The 22,466-nt window shown below is 35.1% G+C and overlaps 1 protein-coding gene and 1 long non-coding RNA gene across 2 annotated transcripts; one reads left to right on the plus strand and one right to left on the minus strand.

Annotated features, from left to right (window-relative positions):
* Positions 1-96: 96 nt before the first annotated feature.
* Positions 97-22,400, plus strand: LOC127862982 (scavenger receptor class F member 1-like). The gene is made up of 6 exons (XM_052402275.1): positions 97-216; positions 19,184-19,321; positions 19,699-19,833; positions 20,417-20,560; positions 20,965-21,099; positions 21,620-22,400. Exons 1-6 carry the CDS (start codon positions 195-197, stop codon positions 21,853-21,855), a joined length of 810 nt encoding a protein of 269 aa, XP_052258235.1. The 5' UTR covers positions 97-194; the 3' UTR covers positions 21,856-22,400.
* Positions 3,208-16,578, minus strand: LOC127862985 (uncharacterized). The gene is made up of 3 exons (XR_008040888.1): positions 16,450-16,578; positions 3,766-3,879; positions 3,208-3,539 (listed from the first exon to the last, which is right to left on the minus strand). It is a non-coding gene; the product is annotated as an uncharacterized LOC127862985 (long non-coding RNA).
* Positions 22,401-22,466: the final 66 nt, after the last annotated feature.

The following is a 22,466-nucleotide window of genomic DNA, read 5'->3' on the forward strand; positions in this document are numbered from 1 at the left end:
AAAATCAACAATAATGATGATCATGTTGGGAATTAACAAATACGTTAAAATAAGTTCAATTACATTATTTATGCGCAGAATGTTCGGACAATTCACCGGGCCCGAGTTGTCAATCTGCTTGCGGCCATTGCTACGGTGTTGGGTCATGTAATGTCACAACCGGAAATTGTATTCACGGATGCGAGCCCGGGTACATGGGTGGAAAATGCCTTCAGAGTAGGTCGTCAGCTTAATATATTGTATATATATAATACTTTATGATAGGATTTTAACGTATATAATTATAAAACACTATTAATGTATTGTTGTACTCACTACTTTGCACACTACACGTCGTCTTAATAAACTTTGTTTTATATTATCACGGCCGTTAATCACGATTGCCAACTGTTTTTGCGATGCATTATTAAATGAGCCAATGGTACTTCAGAGATTGCGATAATAACCGGATGTCTTGAAATTTTGAAAAATCGGGTAATGTAGTGCGTTTCAGTGAAGATTTATTCATCCACAAAAGTACATAAACATATAAAAACAACTCATTTCAAAACGTGAGGGCCTTTTTTAAGTTGTGGTGTGGTGAAGTTTGTAAAATAAAATCGACGTATTATGCACGTATGACGAGCAAATAGCCCACCAATGAAATGGCTAATTACATCAAAACATTGCGTTGAACATTTACAATGTGTTGCATACACAAAAACACTGTTTTCTTGTCGACCTAATAAATAATTCTGCATTCTTGCAAAAGAGATGGAGCCAAATTCACGGGCAATTTCAAGGAGCTGGCGTTAATGTCAGGAGGTAACGCCAATGGACATTTTCAGCTATTTTAATTTCGGTGCAGACCATACATTTTTTGTGTGGTATTCCAGGTTGAGTGTCTGATCTTTTTTTCTTCTTAATTCGATCATAACGAAATAAAATCGACAAGGAAAGTCTACATAATTATGAAGAAAACATGTTTTGCAAAGACATTTTGGAGATTTTTGTCATTGAATATACTATAAAACTGGAAAGTATCTGGAGTATAATAGAAAGTTTAACGATTAAAAACGGAGCTATCCTTATTGTTTTTGGAGATGTTAGTTGGAACAAGCGACAAATTTAAGCCTTATTAATATTCCTTGACATTTGCCTTTTAATGAATTAAGCATTTGGATTCAAGGGGAAAAAACTCATGGTTTTAAACAGAAGCAACACATTTTAATTATTTCGTGAATTCTCTTACTGTAAAAACACATTTGTTGTAGAATGTTGATAATAGTTATTGGATCTATTGAGTTTTACATATTGTGGATTTATATCGTACAATGCGTATATGAATTGGTTACTTATATATTTACACATTGTTTATTAAAGAATGTGTATAGGTTCTGTTTAGATTTGGGTCAACGTATTTACGTTAAAAGAAATATATTTAAAAAAAAGACATACGGCGTTGATTGTGGTTGGAGTTGGTGAAAAGTAAAGAGTTCAATGAAAGAGATCAAAGAGAGCGAATGTCTTTTTCTGTGCAGTTTTTAGCTGCATCACACGCAGTACGGGATGTTACGCGGAGTTTTCGCGGCTGATTTTACATTGTAACATATTGCTGGTCATAAATCTATAGATACAACACAGAAAACCAAAAGAAGAATGGAAGTGAAATTAAAACATATGAGTTAGCCGGCCACACGAGAAGTATCCGTACATATTTTAAATATGTATTCGCGCGTTCTTTGAACAAACCTGTTTTAGTGGTTTGTCGGGCATTGCTATTTGATTTGATTATTAACAGTATCGAGAATCATCGCGCTCATGCTTAATACATTAGTCAATATGGTGGAATAATTCTTGTTAAATTAATCAAAAATAATATTTACATGGTATTGTTTAAAACACGTTAAGAATCTATTATTGACATACCATAATTATATCGCTGAATATCTTCATATTTCTAGTCTAAAGAAAATTACAGTCCACCTAGTTCATGCGATAGCGTCTAAATTATATATCGATTATTTTACTGACCGCGAACTGTCCCCGATACCTTGCGGGTTGGAATGCAATGCATTAAAGTGAGGCCACGCTTTCACTGCTGGAACGACGGCTAGTTTAAAACTTTATACTTTTACATGTTAAATTTTCAATTTCGAAAACAATTTAAAATGGTTTGACCAAAACGAATATCAGGATAGGGAAACACGATACTTTTATGTACTTAAATATACTAGTGCACATACAGTAATGAACAAGAAATATCTTTTTAAAAAGATATACGGCGTTGATTGTGGTTGCAGTTAATGAAAGGTAAAGACTTCAATGAATGAGATCAAAGATAGCGAATGTCTTTTTCTGTGCAGTTCTTAGCTGCAGCAAACGCAGTACGGGATGATACGCGGAGTTTTCGCGGCTTATTTTACATTATTACATATTGCTGGTCATAAACGCACAGATACAAAACAAAAAACCAAAAGAAGAATGGAAGTGAAATTAAAACATATGAGTCAACCGGCCACACGCGAAGTATCCGTACATATTTTAAATATTTATACGCGCGTTCTTCGAACAAACCTGTTTTAGTGGTTTGTCTGGCGTTGCTATTTGATTCGATTATTAACAGTATCGACAATCATTGCGCTCATGCTTAATTCATTAGTCAATATGATGGCATAATTCTTTTTAAATTAATTAAAAATCTATTATTGACATACCATATGATATCGCTGGATATCTTCATTTAACATCTGTCTGGTCTAAAGAAAATTCCAGTTCACCTAGTTCACGCTATAGCGTCTTTATTATGTAACGATTATTTTCCTGGCCGCGAACTCCGATTAGCACATAAGGTAGAGACGCAGCGATGACCTGTACGTAAACTCTGACATTCACTCACAGTGGCCGCAAATTGACCCGATATACCCCCCGAGTTGAAATGCAATGCATTAAAGTGAGTCTTCGCTTCCACTGCTCTCTATACTTGAACATGTTAACATGTTGAAAGGAATATGGAAGTTAGTACTAAATATGGAAACATAGCCTTTAAGTGCAAACGTTCTCGCGCTGAAAATCTTCTGAAAATAAAAGGTGGACGCACAAACTGTAATGATGTCGAGATTGAGTGTAAAACTGTTCTATCTATTAAGCCTTTTCATTAGATATAAAATTGTTTCATGCTGAACACGCAGTAAAACAGTGTTACATGTTTCCAATGTTCTGGTCGTATTCTCAAATCAGCCAATGCAGTCAATGAAGTGTATTCATCTGTACGTGGCCGCGGGAAGTTTTATTTGAATTCTATTGGACGCTAACAAAGGTCAGGCTAAGGTGAAAAGCTTGCTTAATACAGCTTACGCGGAAAAAAAGATTTTTGCCAGAAATCACCAAAAATATTCTAAAAATAAAACATGGACTAAAAGTGAAAGTGTTTGTTTGGCATGTCTAAAGTTCAGTCTCTACAGACTGGTAGTGCTTGGCGCCAAGGACACAATACCCTGGCTGCACATTGAGCTGTTGTCAGATTGGGCGCTGCTGGAACAAGTCTCATCGACCATTTCCTGAATTACAAAAAATACCCATCATAATTCCTTTGCACAAAATATAGTATGTTTCAATATACAGTCTTTATATTCATGATACTGATACGCAAGGTGACATATTAACTAAGGTGACCCTAAAGTCAGATCGGACTGTACGTCAAAATCAAATTTAATTGAAAAAGTGGTTAGACATCATACAGCTAGGACTAGCTAGATTAAAAAAACGCACCATTTGCTTGCTTACCAGTTCACATTCGTTGTTGTTGTTTTTGGCCGAGTTCTTGGCTGAGCGTGTTGTGTGTACTGTGCTGACCCAGGGGAGACCAGTGACGAGCTCAATGGTGAAAGAGCCAGAATTCTAAAGAAAAGAAGAACAATAATTTTATAGTAGTAGTAGTAGTAGTAGTAGTAGTAGTAGTAGTAGTAGTAGTAGTAGTAGTAGTAGTGTGGTAGAAGTAGTGTAGTAGTAGTAGTACTAGAAGTAGAAGTAGTAGTAGTTTATGGTTTAAAACTAAACAAAAAATAGATGAATGATTATTGTAAATACTTCTGTTTATGCCAATAACACATCTAAAAACAAAAAGGCAATAATGTTCAATTTATTTCACCAGCCGAACATTGTAACAGTGACGCTCAATAAACACACGTATAATTATTCATATATTTAAGATGTGTCATATGATTCACCTTGAGTCACAATAACTGGATTTTATTTTGCCCATGTTATCCAATAATAGTTTAATTTGCAAACTGATTATAACGAATTGGATTGGTAAAAAATACAACTGTCCATACAGTTTATGGAACAGATGCAAACTATCTTAAGGTTGTTCTTTAAATACTACTTTGCTTGCCTTTGTAGTATAAACTGCAATTACATTCCAATATAAATACAGTTTATTTATTTCAATGAAGAGTTTGTTAGTCTGAAGCGAGGCCTCACTTTAATACATTGCATTTCAACCCGGGTCAATTCGCTGCCAGTGTATGAATGTCAGAGTTTATATACAGGTCATCTCCGGAGTTCGCGGCCAGTAAAATAATAGTTATATAATAAATACGCTATCCGTGAACTAGGTGACCTGGAATTTTCTTTAGACCAGAAATATGTAGATTCTTAATGTGTTTTCAACAAAACAATGATAAATATTATTTTTGATTAATTTAACAATTATTATTCCACCATATTGACCAATGTATTAAGCATGAGCGCGATGATTATCGATACTGTTAATAATCGAATCAAACCACTAAAACAGGTTTGTTCGAAGAACGCGCCTATAAATACGGATACTTCTCGTGTGGCCGGTTGACTCGTATGTTTTAATTTCACTTCCATTCTTCTTTTGGTTTTCTGTTTTGTATCTATAGGTTTATGACCAGCAATATGTAAAAATGTAAAATAAGCCGCGAAAACTCCGCGTAACATCCCGTACTGCGTGTGATGCAGCTAAGAACTGCACAGAAAAAAGACATTCGCTATCCTTGATCTCATTCATTGAACTATCAACGCCGTATATCTTTTTTAAAGATATTTCTTGTTAGTTCTGCTCTAGAATTTAGACCCCAGATATTGATCATTGCAGTGTGTAACTATTTACCACGCAGCTTACTGACCCTCTCACTTTGCTGTATGCCAGATGTTAATATCAGTGGTTAGTAATAAAAGCTGGTTGAACTGTTTGATATATTTTTAGCTCACCTGATTGCTCAGGTGAGCTTTTGTGACCGGTCTTTGTCCGTCGTATGTCCGTCCGTCCGTCCGTCTGTTAACATTTGCTCGTAAACACTCTAGAGGCCACATTTCCTGTACCATCTTCATGAAACTTGGTCAGAAGCTTTGTCCCAATGAAATCTCGGCCGAGTTCGAAACTGGGTTGTGCCGGGTCAAAAACTAGGTCACTAGGTCAAAAAAAATAAAAACCTTGTAAACACTGTAGAAGTCACATTTCGTGCACAATCTTCATGTAACTTTGTCAAAATATTTGTCTCAATGATATCTTAGTTGAGTTCAAAAGTGGTTCCGATCCGTTGAAAAACATGGCCGCCAGTGGGCGGGGCAGTTTTCCTAATTTGGCTATAGAGAAACCTAGTAAACACTCTAGAAGTCACAATTTTTGCCCAATCATCATGAAAGGTGGTCAAAACATTGGTTCGATTGATGTCTCAGACGAGTTCAAAAATGGTCGAGATGGTGAAAAAACATGGTCGCCAGTGGGCGGGGCATTTTTCTCTATATGTATATAGTGGCAGTTTTCCCTATTTGGCTATAGAGAAACCTTGTAAACACTCTAGAAGTCACAATTTTTGCCCAATCATCATGAAAGTTGGTCAAAACATTGGTTTTATTGATATCTCTGATGAGTGTGAAAATGGTTGGGATTGGTGAAAAAACATGGCTGTCAGTGGGCGGGGCATTTTTCTCTATAAACTGCTGTTTATACTTTTACATGTTAACATGTTGACAAGAATATGGAAGTAAGTACTAAATATGAGAACATAGCCTTTAAATATAAACGCGTTGCGCTGGTAATTCTCTGAAAATAAAAGGTGTACGCACAAACTGTATTTATGTCGAGAATTGAGTGTAAAACTGTTCTATCTATTAAGCCTGTTCATTAGAAATAAAATTGTTTCATGCAGTAAAACAGTGTTACAAAGACGCGGATATGTTTCCAATGTTCTGGTGGAATACTCAAATCAGCCAATGGAATAAATGAAGTGTATTCATTCGTACCTAGCCGCGGGAAATTTTATTTGAATTTTATTGGACACTTACAAAGGTCAGGAGGGGTGAAAAGCTGGCTTAATTCAGCTTACGCCGAAAAATAGAGGGAAATATGACTCAGCAGGTTAAACATAGATACTGCAAAATTGTGTACATGTTGTCTTCATTTCAGCTTTCTCTTAGTTGATAGGCTTACCATAAGTAATAATGACTACAGGATGTTAATATTATATGAACCAAGTTTCTTGTGAGATCTTTAAATGGAATCATTTTGTCTTTTACGTAACAAATATATTTACAAATTAGAAAACATTCAACATGGTATTTAAAAGTGGCAAGCAATCGTAGTGATTTCCATAGATGAATTTTACTTTAAATTTATTATGAAAAATGTTCAGACCGCTGCTTTATTCTGAATTCTATTCTATGTTGTAGAGTCAGCTGTTATTTTTCAATTGAATGCAATATTTCTAAATTCATTTTCCCATTTAAACATTTCTTGCAATTTCATTAAAAAAACACACTAAATTAGCGTATAAAAAAGTTTAGATGCAACATAAATAGCTTTATCATCAGGAATCATCCAATCAGCATTACACATCAAAGCACTATTTTGAAGTAAACAGTCAACAATTATTTAAAAAATGTGTTGAATTGAATATAAATGTAAAATAAATCTTTAAAATAATCACATAGAAATCGACTGGAATGTTACTCAGAAACCCATATTTAAAAGAATAGTAGGTTTGGCTACAACATCATTGTGCTAATCGCATGTGCACTTGATATAAACTGTATAACACTTACTTTGAGTTTAATGCAAAGGATGCTTTAAAAAAAATAAAAATATACCCATTTAAAAGTGGCATTTCATTTATGTCATTTCAATAAGATGTCTTCCAAAACAAATGTAACAATAAAACTATATTAATATGGGAGTTACTATTATGATGCCCTAATCATCATTGTCTACAAGTATACATACATAGAAGATAAAACAAGAGATTGCCAAGAAATATGGTCCCCTACTCGTAAAACTCCACCATTGTCAGTATTTTTATGTCCCCCACTATAGTAGTGGGGGACATATTGTTTTTGCCCTGTCTGTTGGTTGGTCTGTTGGTCTGTTGGTTGGTCTGTTGGTTGGTCTGTTTGCGCCAACTTTAACATTTTGCAATAACTTTTGCTATATTGAATTTAGCAACTTGGTATTTGGCATGCATGTGTATCTCATGGAGCTGCACATTTTGAGTGGTGAAAGGTCAAGGTCAAGGTCATCCTTCAAGGTCAGAGGTCAAATATATGTGGCCAAAATCGCTCATTTTATGAATACTTTTGCAATATTGAAGATAGCAACTTGATATTTGGCATGCATGTGTATCTCATGGAGCTGCACATTTTGAGTGGTGAAAGGTCAAGGTCAAGGTCATCCTTCAAGGTCAGAGGTCAAATATATGTGGCCCAAATAACTTATTTTATAAATACTTTTGCAATATTGAAGATAGCAACTTGATATTTGGCATGCATGTGCATCTCATGGAGCTGCACATTTTGAGTGGTGAAAGGTCAACGTCATCCTTCAAGGTCAGGGATCAAATATATGTGGCCCAAATCGCTTATTTTATGAATACTTTTGCAATATTGAAGATAGCAACTTGATATTTGGCATGCATGTGTATCTCATGTAGCTACACATTTTGAGTGGTGAATGGTCAAGGTCATCCTTCACAAGGTCAAGGTCATCCTTCAAGGTCAAACGTCATATAGGGGGACATTGTGTTTTTACAAACGCATCTTGTTTTATTTATTTTTATACATTTGTTGCCATTGGAACCAGAATTCTTGACGTAAGAACAAAATGAATTGACGTGCATAATCTCGATATTGTCATCTGTCCATGTTTCCAGTTTCATGAAAAAATATGAAGAACTTATCGCAGGATCCAGAAAAATGTGACAGACATGACAGACTGACAGACAGACAGACTTACTGACGCACAGTGCGCAAACCTTAAGTCCCTTCCGGTTTCACTGGTAGGGGACAAAAATACAACTAGTAACAACTTACACATTGACTTGGCATATATTGCATTGCTGATTTTCGATTACGTGCTGATGTTTCATCTCGTCAAACTTAATCTTAGGTTTCTTCTTCCTGAGTACTCTAGGATCACTAGGATCTATAGATATTGTGATGATGTGCACAATGACGTGTGCAAGCATCACAACTCCTGTGACTACTTGGCTGAAATCACTTACATTTCATGGCGCTATTCCATAGATAAAAATTTGTAAAAAATAAATGTCTGTAAAATAATACTTATTTCATCTTGTTTAAAGGGGCCTTTTCACAGATTTTGGCCTTTTTTTAACTTATTCATTAAATGCTTTATATTGATAAATGTAAACATTGGATCGTAAAAGCTCCAGTAAAAAATCAAGAAAAATATTTAAAAAAGGAAAAGAACAATACCCGGAGCAGGTTTCGAACCAGTGACCCCTGGAGTCCTGCCAGAGTCCTGAAGTAAAAACGCTTTAGCCTACTATTCCGCCGAGTACACATTCTGAACGTATTTTATACCTTATATAAGCAATCTTCGTAGTTTCACAAAATTTAACGACAAAAACAGAACTCTCCAAATTATTCAATCGTTTCGCGTTGCAACGCTTTATAATTTTTAGGTTTTAAAATCGTCAAAAGATGCATATAATGGCTATATTAGAGCATGGTTAATGTTCAGTATTACTGTTTCCTCACCAATATCATAACTAAAACGAAAACTTACGATTCTGAAACAACTTTTTTCAATTTTGTCAATTTACCAAAGCGTGAAAAGATCCCTTTAAACTTTTAACACCTTTACTGCATCTGTACACACCAACTGCATGCCCAAATTTGGAAATTTGAATGAATTATGGAACTTTTATTTACCCCAGGGGTGAAAATAAACTGGACAAAAGCCGAGAGTGAGGGTGGTTTTGAAAAAATCGGTATATTTTTTTAAAAACATGGAAAGCCTACCTACAAATTTGCATGTAGTTCAGTGAAAAGATGCTGATTAGGAAAATAATTAATTAAATTATATTTGGATATTTTGTGCCCATTAGGGGTGCGCTACCTTAAGAATCTATTATTGACATACCATAATTATATCACTGGATATCTTCATTTAACATCTTTCTGTGCCAAAAAAAATTCCAGTTCACCTAATTCACGCTATAGCGTCTTTATTATATAACAATTATTTTACTAGCCGCGAACTCCGGTCAGCATATAAGGTAGTCATGAAGACGCAGCGATGACCTGTATATAAACTCTGACATTCACACACACTGGCCGCGAAATGACTCGATACCTCGCGGGTTGAAATGCAATGCATTAAAGCCGCCCGAGTTGATATTTCTCACAACAATTTGGTTATCTCAACTGACCAGGATTGACCAGTATTCGTCAGATACATTCTAAAGCTTAACTCTTCCATACAGATTTTCAAAAAATTTGTGCCAAAAAATGCCAAAAGCATAAAAAAATACGAAACCTAATTATGTACATAACCGAAATCCTCAAGACTATTGTTAACCTGTGACGTATGCACATTTTGGGTCACGTTAGCGCCAATTTCATCTGATGTCTACTTCCGCGCATTTCAAAACACAGAACTGAAGTACTTAATAACACAATCAGTTTGTTTGTGTTTGGATCTAAATCCATTAATGTTCATACTTTGTACGTCATTGTACAGACATTTTTTCCTGTACACTAGCAATGTATCTACCCTTATAACATATACGATATCAATACGAAACAAACATGGCTGCGTGTTTAAAAAATACATAACAACTGTACATACATGACACACTATACACGAGCTTAAAATAATCAAGTCAATTACATGTACATGTACAAATAAAGATGGCTGCACCCATGAATTAAACGTTAACGGGCATATTATATTGACAAGGTAAAAAAAATTTATAGCAGACGATAAAAAGTGTATCGGTAGAGATTTAAAACGAAATGTTCATGTGTAAGACAGCATATATTTAAACTGGTAATGACACGATTATTCATCATTCATGCAAATGGCGTTGTAAACAATGATGCAATGGTCACGTGGTTTTACATGTGACCCGCGTGTGTTTAAATTAGATCATTTCTGTCCATGGACAGAAATTGAAAAGCCCTATCGTTGTACTGAATTTGGGCATTTCCTGGCCAAATTGTTTGCACATCTGACATAAATACCATCACATTTTGACTCACAATCACTTTCTTTTCGACACATAACAAAAAAAATGAAAACATACCAACATAAACTCAGCCGGCTTTAAAGTGAGGCATCGCTTCCACTGCTCTTTATACTTTTACATGTTAACATGTTGACAGGAATATGGAAGTTAGTACTAAATATGAGAACATAGACTTTAAGTACAAACAATCCTCTGAAAATAAAAAGTGCTCGCACAACCCGTACATAATTTTGGGGCGGAAATGGGACGGAAATGAGGCGGAATTGGGACGGAAACTATTTTTTCCAGGCGGAATAGAGGCGGAAATTGATTTTCGCCCCAAAAAGACCATGTCTCTTGATTTTTTTCCAAGCGGAACTCATTAGCAATTCCGGGCGGAAATAAGACTCGGGCAGAAGTTCATACTTATACATTTCTCTGGGGCGGATTTTCTGACTTAGGAAATTAACTCGGGGGGAATTTTATACTTATACATTTCTCTGGGGCAGAATGTTGGACTTAGAAAACTATCGATAAAGAATTTCAAAATGGGACTTTAAGATAATTAAAAAACTAAGTTCTGATTTCAGTTTCTAAATGGTTATTGTAGGAAACATTTGGTAAACAACATTTATATTCAATTCAAACAATAGTTAACCCATGCAAAAAAAATGAGCTTGAAATGACACAAATTTAAGACTGGAATGAATCTGAAAAAATAGGACTAATCCACAAATTCAGCTGCAAGTTTTCACTCCTTAAAATTTGGAGGAAAATAATTAACTAAGATAAATACTGTTCTGGATGAAATTTATATATATTTTGCTCAGGCTTATTTTTATAAGACCTTATGATTAAATCACTTTGTTATGATAATTTACCTATTACAACATTTAAAGTACATGTAAATCTACTATGTATTTAAAATATCTTTGAATTAAGGGTTGTAGAGCAAAATTGAATAAGGGCTGTATGCAAGTTGAAAATTGTTATGAAATGCAGTACATTTATCCCTGTTTATCAGTAGTGTTTTGTTTTAAAGGGATCTTTTCACGGTTTGGTAAATTGACAAAATTGAAAAAAGTTGTTTCAGATTCGCAAACTTTCGTTTTAGTTATAATATTTGTGAGGAAACAGTATTACTGAACATTTACCATAGTCCAATATAGCCATATGTATCTTTTGATGAGTTCTGTCGTTGTCGTTTAAATTTACGAAACTACGAAGATTGCTTATATAATGTATAAAATATCTCAACGTTGTATACCCGGCGGATTAGCCGAGAGGGCTAATGCGTTTTTACTTCAGACTTACTCCAGGACTCCAGGGGTGACTGGTTCGAGTCCTGGTTCCGGCTACTTTTTTTCCCTTTTTTAAATTTTATTCTTGATTTTTAACTGGAGCTTTTAAGATCCAATGTTTACATTTATCAATATAAAGCATTTAATGACAAAATTCAAAATATGCCAAAATCTGTAAAAAGGCCCCTTTAAGATGTCAATTTGGTGGCTCTTTGTATTCCCCCAGTTAATTGTTAACAAAGAATGCATGGGTATATGGGGTAATATGATGCCACAGCCTGATAAGACACACTCTTGTTCTGAGTGTGAGTCAGAAATTTGAAAAAACAGCGGGGTGTTTGCAATATAAAGAAGTGAAACTCCAGCTGCTGGAGCAGTATTGAATTTTCATTAAAAACAATTAGTTGGTCCTTTATTTAAGGCAAGTGACCGATTGCCCAAACAGTACAAAACAGCACAATACAGCACAATACAAACCAACATAAACACAAAATATGAATAAAGCTGGGGTCACCGCCTTGGAACGGTCAATGCAAAGCATTGGGGGTTTAAACCTGGTTATAGAGCGCTCAACCTCACACTTGGCCCAGCAATATTCATAATACATTTAAGTGTAAATAAAATTTAACGTCATAGCATTGTAACTCAAATTAAACAATAATTAAAGGGAATTAAAACTCATTCAATATAATTACTATTTAATTTCTCAATTGCATTGAAGATACAAGAGTAACAGAGTTACAACTTTTTGACGAACAATCAAATAAAACTATTAACAATTGTCAACTACATTCCTTCTTTATAGAAAAAGATTTGAGAATATAGCGTCATGGAGTTAATATCTCAGATAATACAGGATGAAGCAGCAATAACGGGTGTAAAAATTCCATATTACATAGCTTGGTTGTTTATGTGACTGCTAAAAAAAAAAAAAATTAAATCAAACAAAAAGCGCCTATCAGAGAGAAAATATAAATAAAATGGAACGTTATAAACCCAATGACCTATGCATGTAGATTACAACTGGGAAAGTCAGTCGTATGACGTCACAAAAATCCATAATGACATAATGACGTCACAAATTCCAGGGGCAGTACTAAATAAAAATATTAATGGGGCTGTGCTACTAATAAAACAAGTTTAGGTGATTTAATATTAAGAAGCAAATGAATAAAAATGGTAAGCGACATTATTGGAATCAAACGCAAGACCTGTTGACTGGCTTGAAAATTTGAAATGCAGTTTCATTTAGCAATCATTGGACTTTTTTAATTTGAAGTTTTAATAATATGATGAATTAATCTAGCTTTGATGAACCTTCTGAAATAATTAATTAAAATGTGGAAGTCAACATTCAGTGTGTAAAAAAGGCTGAAAAGAGTGATTCAGTGAGTTATGATGGAACTTTTTTTAAATGCTCCAAACTACTAAACAGGTTTGTTTCTTAGAATATTTACTTAAATGTATTGTTTTCTTATATTATGCTGTTTTTATTATAGTTATATTGTTTTACAGTAATATCTGTTTTGGCAGGTGGTTTACCTATAACGTTTAATATGAATGCTCAAGTTAGTTTATAATCTTTGCAGTAATTTCACATTTTATAAAAGACATTTAAAGCAGTTAAAGGTGTCTATATCTTATTGAATGTTTTTTGCCATATAATCAAGATTTTTGTCATTTGTGAAATAGAAACCAAGTGTTTATAAGCTCCATCAGAGGTCCAGATAAAGTTTTTGTATTCCTTAAATTTAACTAGTGAATGTTTTAGTGAACCAACACGCACACCTGTTGATTTTTGGGTATTTAGTAAGCCAGAGATTTCACTAAAGTCTTGAATTGCATTTATTAAAGCAGTGAATGAGTTAATTGTTCCATCAATGAAGTATGTTGTGTCATCTGCAAAAAATGTTTGTTTTATGACGTACTGTATCTGGAAAGAGATTGAAGGGGACATGTTGTTTTTGTGATTTTTAAGGTTTTTTTTAGCTTTTGTGACAACTTAATGTCCGTCAATCCATTAGCAGCTTAAGGAGCTATGTATATACCGGAGTAGTTCATAATACCACCCCCCCTTGGAATCATTCACATATTCTGTCATTTCCGCCCGGAAAAAATTCCTCCCGGAAATTTCCATCCCAGTCTAATTTACGCCCGGAAATCTTTTCCTCCTCATAAGCATATTCCGCCCCAAAATCCGCCCCGTGTCAGCATGCAAAAATAATTTCCACCTGGAAATCTTTTCCGCCTCATTAGCATATTTCGCCCCAAATTCCACCCCGTTTCCGCCTCCTTTCCGCCTAGAAAATATTCTTTCTTGTAACCACTATATTCCAGGCGGAATCAACAATTTTCCAGGCGGAACTGTCAATAAAATTCCGTCTCAATTCCGGGCGGAACATTTCGTACAGGAATTTACTGTATTGATGTAGAGATTGAGTGTAAAACTGTTCTATCTATTAAGCCTTTTCATTAGAGATAAAATTGTTTCATGCTGAACAAGCAGTAAAACAGTGTTACAAAGACGCGGACATGTTTCAAATGTTCTGGTCGTATGCTCAAATCAGCTACGCCGAAAAATAAAGTAAATGCAACTCACAGAGTCGCAAAATGATAAGGATTCATTTTAATTTAATTTTAAGAAATATGCTAGATCTACATGTATCATTTTGTGAATTAAAATAAAATTGTGTACATAAGCTTTCAACTAAAAATAAAACTAATTATTTAAAACAGTCTTTTTATGGAAAATCTATTTATGTGTGCAAGTGCATTATAAATCCACAAGATATCAGTAAATGGAAATTTAAATACTCCATACAAACATATTTAAAAATGGTTTTATTCATTTTTTTCAATAACCAAAGTATTAATTTCCTTTTAATCATACATTCAAACTAATTTAATAATATAAGTTTCAACTATTAAAATAATAAAAATTTATTTGTGAATAGCTAATGTGCTATTAAGCTAATGGGATATCTTGATTTTCTGTCCTGAATGAACACAGTTTCAGCAGCAGTGAAACATTGAATGTAAAAGTTTACATAATGACAACGAATTAAAAGATTATTTACTTATGTATGATATTTCCCTAGTAAATGACCTAATATAAGAATACTAGATCTAGCAAAATGGATTTTTTATTCTTCTGTTCTGTATGGTAGGTACTTGTTGAGGCGTGGGTTCTTTTTGAGTCATGGTTATAGAGATTGTGTGAAATCATTTGATGTAAGTTTTATTATAACATTCCCAAATGATGTCAATGATTCATAGTCATAAATTTATAAAATATTTTTGATATAACAAGTTTATGAAAATTACCCACTACTCAACAAGCATATAACAGTTGATAGCAAAACTAGATCGGTCGCTCCGAAATACAATCATGTTCCTGATTCTGAACAAAATATAAATTTCTTATCCAATCCTGTGATGTAAAATATATAAGGAATATGACGTCATTATTTTGACATCACATCCTATCTCTTTCTTTTCTGTGCCATTTTGAGTTAAAGGTGCAGCCAATTTTTCTGAAAAAAATACATTTGCCCATATACACAGCCTTCCGGTAAGTGAAATTATTTGATTGCTAATTTTTTACACTTTTTTTGCTCATGTTATATCAAAACATATAATTTCGTTTCAGTAGCGTTCTATGAAAAATAATAATTTAGAAACATGTTCTGATCATGTATGACACTCATGATAAAGATATAGGGTTGTGTAAAGGAGGAATCGAGTGTTCGGAATTACATACCACATTCAAGGACTGATCCAAATTCCGAACGATAGACTTAATTTTGTAAAATTTAAAAGATCCTTTTTTATGTTGCATGTCCGATGACTTATAATAATTTGTTTTGTTTTTCTTTTACAGTAATGAGCCGTCAAGTTGGAGCGAAGAGGCAGTCATACGACCTCTGTATGATGGATCAAGCTGCCGAGGTTGTTAGGAGCGGAAGTATCTCTCTTTGTCAAGCCTCTTAAACATATAATGTTCCAAAAACCATGTTGCATGATCATGTCAAAAACAAGTTCAGCAGTTCAAAAATTGGCGTGAAAACGGTGTTGACACCTGTAGAGGAAACACGGTTGGAGCAATATGCCCTTCACATGTCTCGAATCGGTTATGGGAGAACCCGAAAGGAACTCGCTCATGTGGTAAAGCAAATAATTGAGGAGGATGGCAGGAAGACTCCTTTTACGGACAACCGACCGGGCCGAAAGTGGATGGATGTTTTTTTTGCCTGTCACCCATCTCTTAACTTGCGCACCACTGTCCAGCTTGGAAAAGAGCGTGCTGTCATAAACACGGAGAAAATTTTGAAATTTAAGGATGTGTTCATTCTGGGGATAGAAGCCAGGCATGTAAAAAAAACTGTCCTACTCCTCATTGATGAGCACAAGGCCCATATAAGTGCGTCCGATTTATGCGTGAAGAGTGGAATTAAATTGTATTGTTTGTTGGAACATTCGTCACATTCATAAAAATATTTTTTGGATATAAAATTCACAATTTATTGTTAGGGCCTTTGGGCAATAAACACTTTTCACATGGTAACTATAGCTACATAGACATGATTGATAAATGTCCATTTTTTGAAACAATAAACAGTATTAATTCACATGGTATAATATCTCAACACAATGCGGTTTATAAGTGCTACCTTAAAGGGTTATGTCGCCCCATGATGCACCAGCCTTCAATCTTTTTTCAGCGCAAATACAATCACAATTTTAGATAAAACACACTGAAACTGAAAAGGCGTCTGCTGCGTTGTCAAGCACGGGAAAATGCACTGAATCCTGGGAGATAATAGTTCCGTATCATTCCGCCGCTTAACCAACTCTTGCACACACGTATAAATAACGCAATAAAACTGATCATATTTCTCTTCACTCTATCATCGTTTGTCTTCCCTAAACAAGAACCATGATATTATTTTAAGAATACAACCCATGTATGCCTTATCCCTTGCACTATTTTAATGCGTTATTCAATGGCAAGGGAATTAACATGCATTTACCACACAGTCAAAATCACCTCCCCTGTTTACATGTGTGCCGGCGACAGCACACACGTTCTGGAACTGCTCCAAATTTTCTGAAACATCAAAGATATTGTATTTTGTATTGATGGCAATAAGAACACGGGGTGGAATCATTGCGACCATAACGCTCGTGTTATTTGCGTAAAAATGTGCAATGCAGCTTCCTTTGTGGTGGCAATTTCAAACAAGAAATCTATTTTAAAAAAGATGTACGGCGTTGGAGTTTGTGAAAGGTAAAGAGTTCAATGAATGAGATCAAAGATAGCGAATGTCTTTCTGTGCAGTTCTGTGATGTTACGCGGAGTTTTCGCGGCTTATTTTACATCATTACATATTGCTGGTCATACACCTATAGCTACAAAACAGAAAACCAAAAGAAGAATGGTAGTGAAATTAAAACATGAGTCAAACGGCCACACGCGAAGTATCCGTTCATATTTTAAATATTTATACGCGCGTTCCTCGAACAAACCTGTTTCAGTGGTAAGGTTTGTCGGGCATTGCTATTTAACAGTATTGAGAGTCATCGCGCCCATACTTAATACATTAGTCAATATGGTGAAATAATTCTTGTTAAATTAATCAAAAATAATATTTATCATCATGGTATTGTTGAAAACACCTTACGAATCTATTATTAACATACCATAATTATATCGCTGAATATCTTCATTTAACATATTTCTGGTCTAAAGACAACTCCAGTTCACCTAGTTCACGCGATAGCGTCTATATTATATAATGATTATTTTACTGGCCGCGAACTGACCCTGATTCCTTGCGGGTTGGAATGCAATGCATTAAAGTGACGGCTTGTTTAAAACTTTATGCTTTTACATGTTAAATGTTCAATTTCGAAAACAATTTAAAATGGTTTGGCCTTAACGAATATCGGGATATGGAAAACGACACTTTTATGAACACAAATATACTAGTACACAGACAGGAATATGAAAGTAATTACTAAATATGAGAACATAGCCTTTAAGTACAAACGCTCTGGCGCTGGCAATCCTCTGAAAATGAAAGGTGCACGCACAAACTGTATTGATGTCAAGAGTTGAGTGTAAAACTGTTCTATCTATCTAGCCTTTTCGTTAGAATTGTTTCATGCTAAACACGCAGTTAAACACTGTTACAAAGACGCGTTCATGTTTCCAATGTTCTGGTGGTATGCTCAAATCAGCCAATGGAAAAAATGAAGTGTATTCATTCGTGTCTAGCCGCGGGAAATTTTATTTGAATTTTATTGGACAATTACAAGGTCAGGTAAGGTCATAAGTGACGTTAAACAGCTACGCCAAACAAAATCGAAATAGGAACAATACTATCAAATGCAAGTCATGTGATGATTCATATATCGTGCATTTGCGCCACCTCCCGTGCTTAGTGCCACCTCCTAAGCATTGGATCTCTTTTGGAAAAATACAAAATACCCATTAGATAAGCAATAAGCCAATGTGTTTGTGTATTCAGCAACTAGTATATGTTGAACGCATCGTTTGATGTCGTTAGCGAATTGATCGGGTGGATATTTGTTCGTCCCACAGGCAAAAGACATCGGTTTGCTTTCAAAAACTGCGCCATGCAACAACGTATAAAGGTCCTCACCTTTCCAAATGGTGTGTGATTGTATGCTTCTGTGCATTTCTGGATGAATAATCTTCGATGAATCGCACTTCATTTTCCCGATTTTAAAAATAATTCAAAATATGTGGAAAAAAACAAACAAACACCTTCTCACCCTGAAGAATTATCCGTGAGATTTCAAAGATCCTTAGCGCGACTTCGGAAGTTTCATTGGCTCATTAATTAATGTATTGCCAAAAAGAGGTGGCGCCCGTGATTAACGGCCGTTATAATACTACATGACTTTTTAAAGTAACATTACTACTCAAAATCAACGAAAATTTCGTGCACTATTTCGTAAAATAAAGCTAAACAATTAAAAACGATTGTTCCTTATGGCCATTGTCGAAATTTCAACGCCAGATGTGGTCTGGTAAAATATATGGTTTTAACATGGTACCATTTTAGTGTTCGTGTGTCGTATCAATAGATATATTTGCAGGAAATTAACATAGAATTTATTGTGGTCACAAATAAATAAAAACGAGCATTTTGTATCTAAAAAAATCTATGTAATCATACCACATCAAGCGTTGAAATTGTGGCTTTTACTATAAGGAACACTGACTGTTTAGGTGTTAACTTTATTTTACGAAATACTTTACGAAATTTTCGTTGATTTTGAGCATTATAGAGACTTTAATATTGCTCGGTATACTTTAATATGCAATTCTCATGGATATATACAATAGATGCTAACATATTTTTGTTTTCAATAAAGCGTGTACGAACGGGACATACGGTGTCGGATGCAAGAGCACGTGCGGGCACTGTGTACGTGGTACAGCGTGTGACGTCAGAATAGGCGTGTGTGAGCACGGGTGTGAGATTGGATGGACGGGAGCATTCTGTACACAGGGTGGGTCCAGTGTTTCTATTGTGTTAACTGGATATATAATGGAATACACGGTAGTTTATCGGGTTCAATTTATCAGGTACAAAAAAGTTTTTTATGTTTGCTTGTGAGTTATTGTTGTTGTTCATTTTATCCGACATTTGGCTGTTGAGATATTTTAAGAAGAAGTATACATGCATGTGCTCATATAATATACATATTATTTTATTTGAAATTATGTTTTGGTTTTGATGGATTAAAAACGTGTTAATAAAGAGGTTGGACGCGAATCGTTATATGATTTAAATAATTGTTACCTATTTGTTTGCATGTCGTTTATCGCAATCGTATTCCTTAACATTAATGTACTAACTATCCTATAACAAATCACATTTCCATAGAATGTGCCAGTGGGAAATATGGACTTGCCTGCCTGAGCACGTGTCCGGAGTGTTACCATGGTAACTGTGACAAGGTCACGGGGCGATGTCAAGACGGGTGCGCTCCAGGATTGCATGGCGACCGCTGTTTGAATGGTAGCGTTAAGTCTTAGTTTTAATTCGACACAATTCGACTATAATCGAATAGATCGTGTACACATGTCGTTCTATGTCACAGTTTTGTGTTTTTGGGGTTTTCATCGCGCTCGTGATGTAAATGGAGTTTCAGTATCTATTTGAAGTCATTGTCAGACAGTGGCGCATTTAGTTACAGCTGAGAGTTCAGCTGAGAGTTCTGCTGAGGTTTAGTTCGACACAATTCGACTGTAAGCAAATATATCGTGTACACATCTCGTTCTATGTCACAGTTTTGTCTACATTTGACGTCTTGCCTTTGTCCCCACAACTAGTCAAATAACTGTGAGAATTTAAATCCATTACAAGAAATGTGCTTCTTCTCTGCGTTTTTTTTTTGTTCTCGTACACGTTCCGCATAAAAATTGCTAACTGTCTAACACATTTTGTAGACGCGTGTTCTCATACTTATATCATAACGCATGTTTCGAGTCTTAAAGACTTGTCAATAAGATCTACTCATGCGCATGTCGTCACAAGTCGTAGAACACGCTATACGTTCGTAAATTGTCGACAACAAGTCTAGTAAAAAATATGTTTTCAGAATGCGTCAACACCCATTTCGGCATAAACTGTAGCGGGGCCTGTGGACACTGCAAGCTCACAAGTGACCGAATATGTGACATAATTTCCGGCGAATGTCTTCATGGCTGCAAGACTGGATATAACGGAAGACGATGTGATGAAGGTGAAGTGTATCGCTAGATAATTTAAAAATGAAATAGTCAAAATTGAAAATCGCAAAATAAGATAAAATTACTGTATGCATAATAAATACCAGTGGTTAAGCATGTGTTGATTGGTCGGTGTGATCGTGAACAAAATACATCCAACAAATTCACAACTTAAGATAACTAAAACAAAAACTGTTATTTTCAAACTCCTCGCATGGATAACGGTAACCATAGTCATGACAAGTTAGAGCCTTTCAAATCTGGTCAGATGATCATGTTTTAAACTTAAAACCTATTTCATAAAAATCAAATGAGATGTCTACATCGGACATCTTATATACAGCATGATAAAAAAGAACCAGTCAAATCCATGCGCGGATGTTCCTCTATTTTGTGAACATGCACACTTTTTTACTAGTGTGCCCAACCGGTTTCTATGGAGACGGATGTATGAAATGCGGGGTGTGCGTTTCGGGGACCGTCTGTGACCCATTTACCGGGCGATGTCCACGAGGGTGCGTCGAAGGATTCATTGGCGACACCTGTCATGAAAGTAAAACTCAAAAATGTTCAGCCTTTAAAAATGAGTATGAGATAAGTTACCGGTAATGTCTGCGCACAGCAACTACAATTATGCGAAATAGCTAGAGTTTATAAGCCGAGACCGCCTTTGATGAAATAAAATTGAACAGCGCTATTATTTATGGCTACGTAAGTAGCATTCAGGCATCGAGTTATACCAAATTTTTACATTGCAATATCGTGGAAAAATCTTAAAATTACTACTTGATGCATTCTGAATTCTTAATAATGTACAGAAAACTAGAGATATATTTTACCGATCCGCAAAATGGAAGCGAAGCGTTTGGCAGCAGACACCCTTGGCATTTCCAAGTAGATACTAGTCCTTCAACGATTGACTTGACTGATGACTTGTTCAGTGATACACGAAACATTAACTCGTTGAAAAATGTTGTGTCTTCTAAGTGCATACCTTTGTATTGTCGGCCATAATACATGCAACCATTCATATTACATGTATCCTATATTGAGATGTAGCTTAAACGTTTCAGCAAAGCCATTTGTTGATGAGGATGGTCCACAATTGAAGATCTTTCTGGGCCTTATGCTGACAATGGTTGCGGTGATAATGTCCTCCGTAACGTTCTGTCTTGTCCTCATTTGGCGTCGCGAGCACCTGCCGGATATGACTTCAGACGATGCCAAAGAACAAGTGGAGGACAAAACGCAACAAAATGGCTGCTTGTTGGTTGATGTTGAAACTACCACGGACCTTGATGAGATGTAAAAGAATATATTGATGAACAATAGAATGTATAAGATTCGTTGTATAAGTTTTTGTCAGCTATGTCTAATGCTGTGAAAAAATGCGAAAAACTTTTATGAGCTACATGTTTTAAGTACTAGATTCTATGTCAATGAAGTGGTACCATGGAGTTTATTTCTTATAAAAGTTCCCAATAAATGAATTAAAAGCACCATAGAACTATTTTTAAAACAGTGTACATCATAAAAAAATAATGCCTCAAAACTTGAGATACAACTTTATTCATAGTATAGGACTTGCATGCTTTGCCATTTACGCGTAGCGCATTCTGTGTCTAATCATGTATGGAATGCCACGTCTTGAAGAGTTATATAAATATATAGGCCTTTCATAGCAACAATGGAAGTGTAGTTGCCATTATGCCTTATGTGAACAAAGATTTATGCACGTGTTTGTGATGAGGTAGGTATTAGGATACAGTGCGATTTGCATACTACATGCTATGCACGCTTTGTTATGTATGCTTGAATGACAAATAGATAAGTCTCGTTTTTCTTATGAATTATGATTGTCTATTAAATGCATAACACATTTTACCAAAATATATCCCTTTCAAAGAAAAAGAAAACAAA

Source organism: Dreissena polymorpha, chromosome 16 (genome assembly GCF_020536995.1).
Source record: "Dreissena polymorpha isolate Duluth1 chromosome 16, UMN_Dpol_1.0, whole genome shotgun sequence".
NCBI classification, from domain to species: Eukaryota; Metazoa; Mollusca; class Bivalvia; order Myida; family Dreissenidae; genus Dreissena; species Dreissena polymorpha.

Excerpts from the sequence above, each read along its gene's own strand:
- LOC127862982 (XM_052402275.1), top strand. The coding sequence starts at position 195 with ATGGGTGGAAAATGCCTTCAGA. Across the intron at positions 217-19,183 it reads GGGTGGAAAATGCCTTCAGA|CGTGTACGAACGGGACATAC; the intron begins GTAGGTCGTCAG and ends TTTTCAATAAAG. Across the intron at positions 21,100-21,619 it reads TGGCGACACCTGTCATGAAA|CAAAGCCATTTGTTGATGAG; the intron begins GTAAAACTCAAA and ends TAAACGTTTCAG.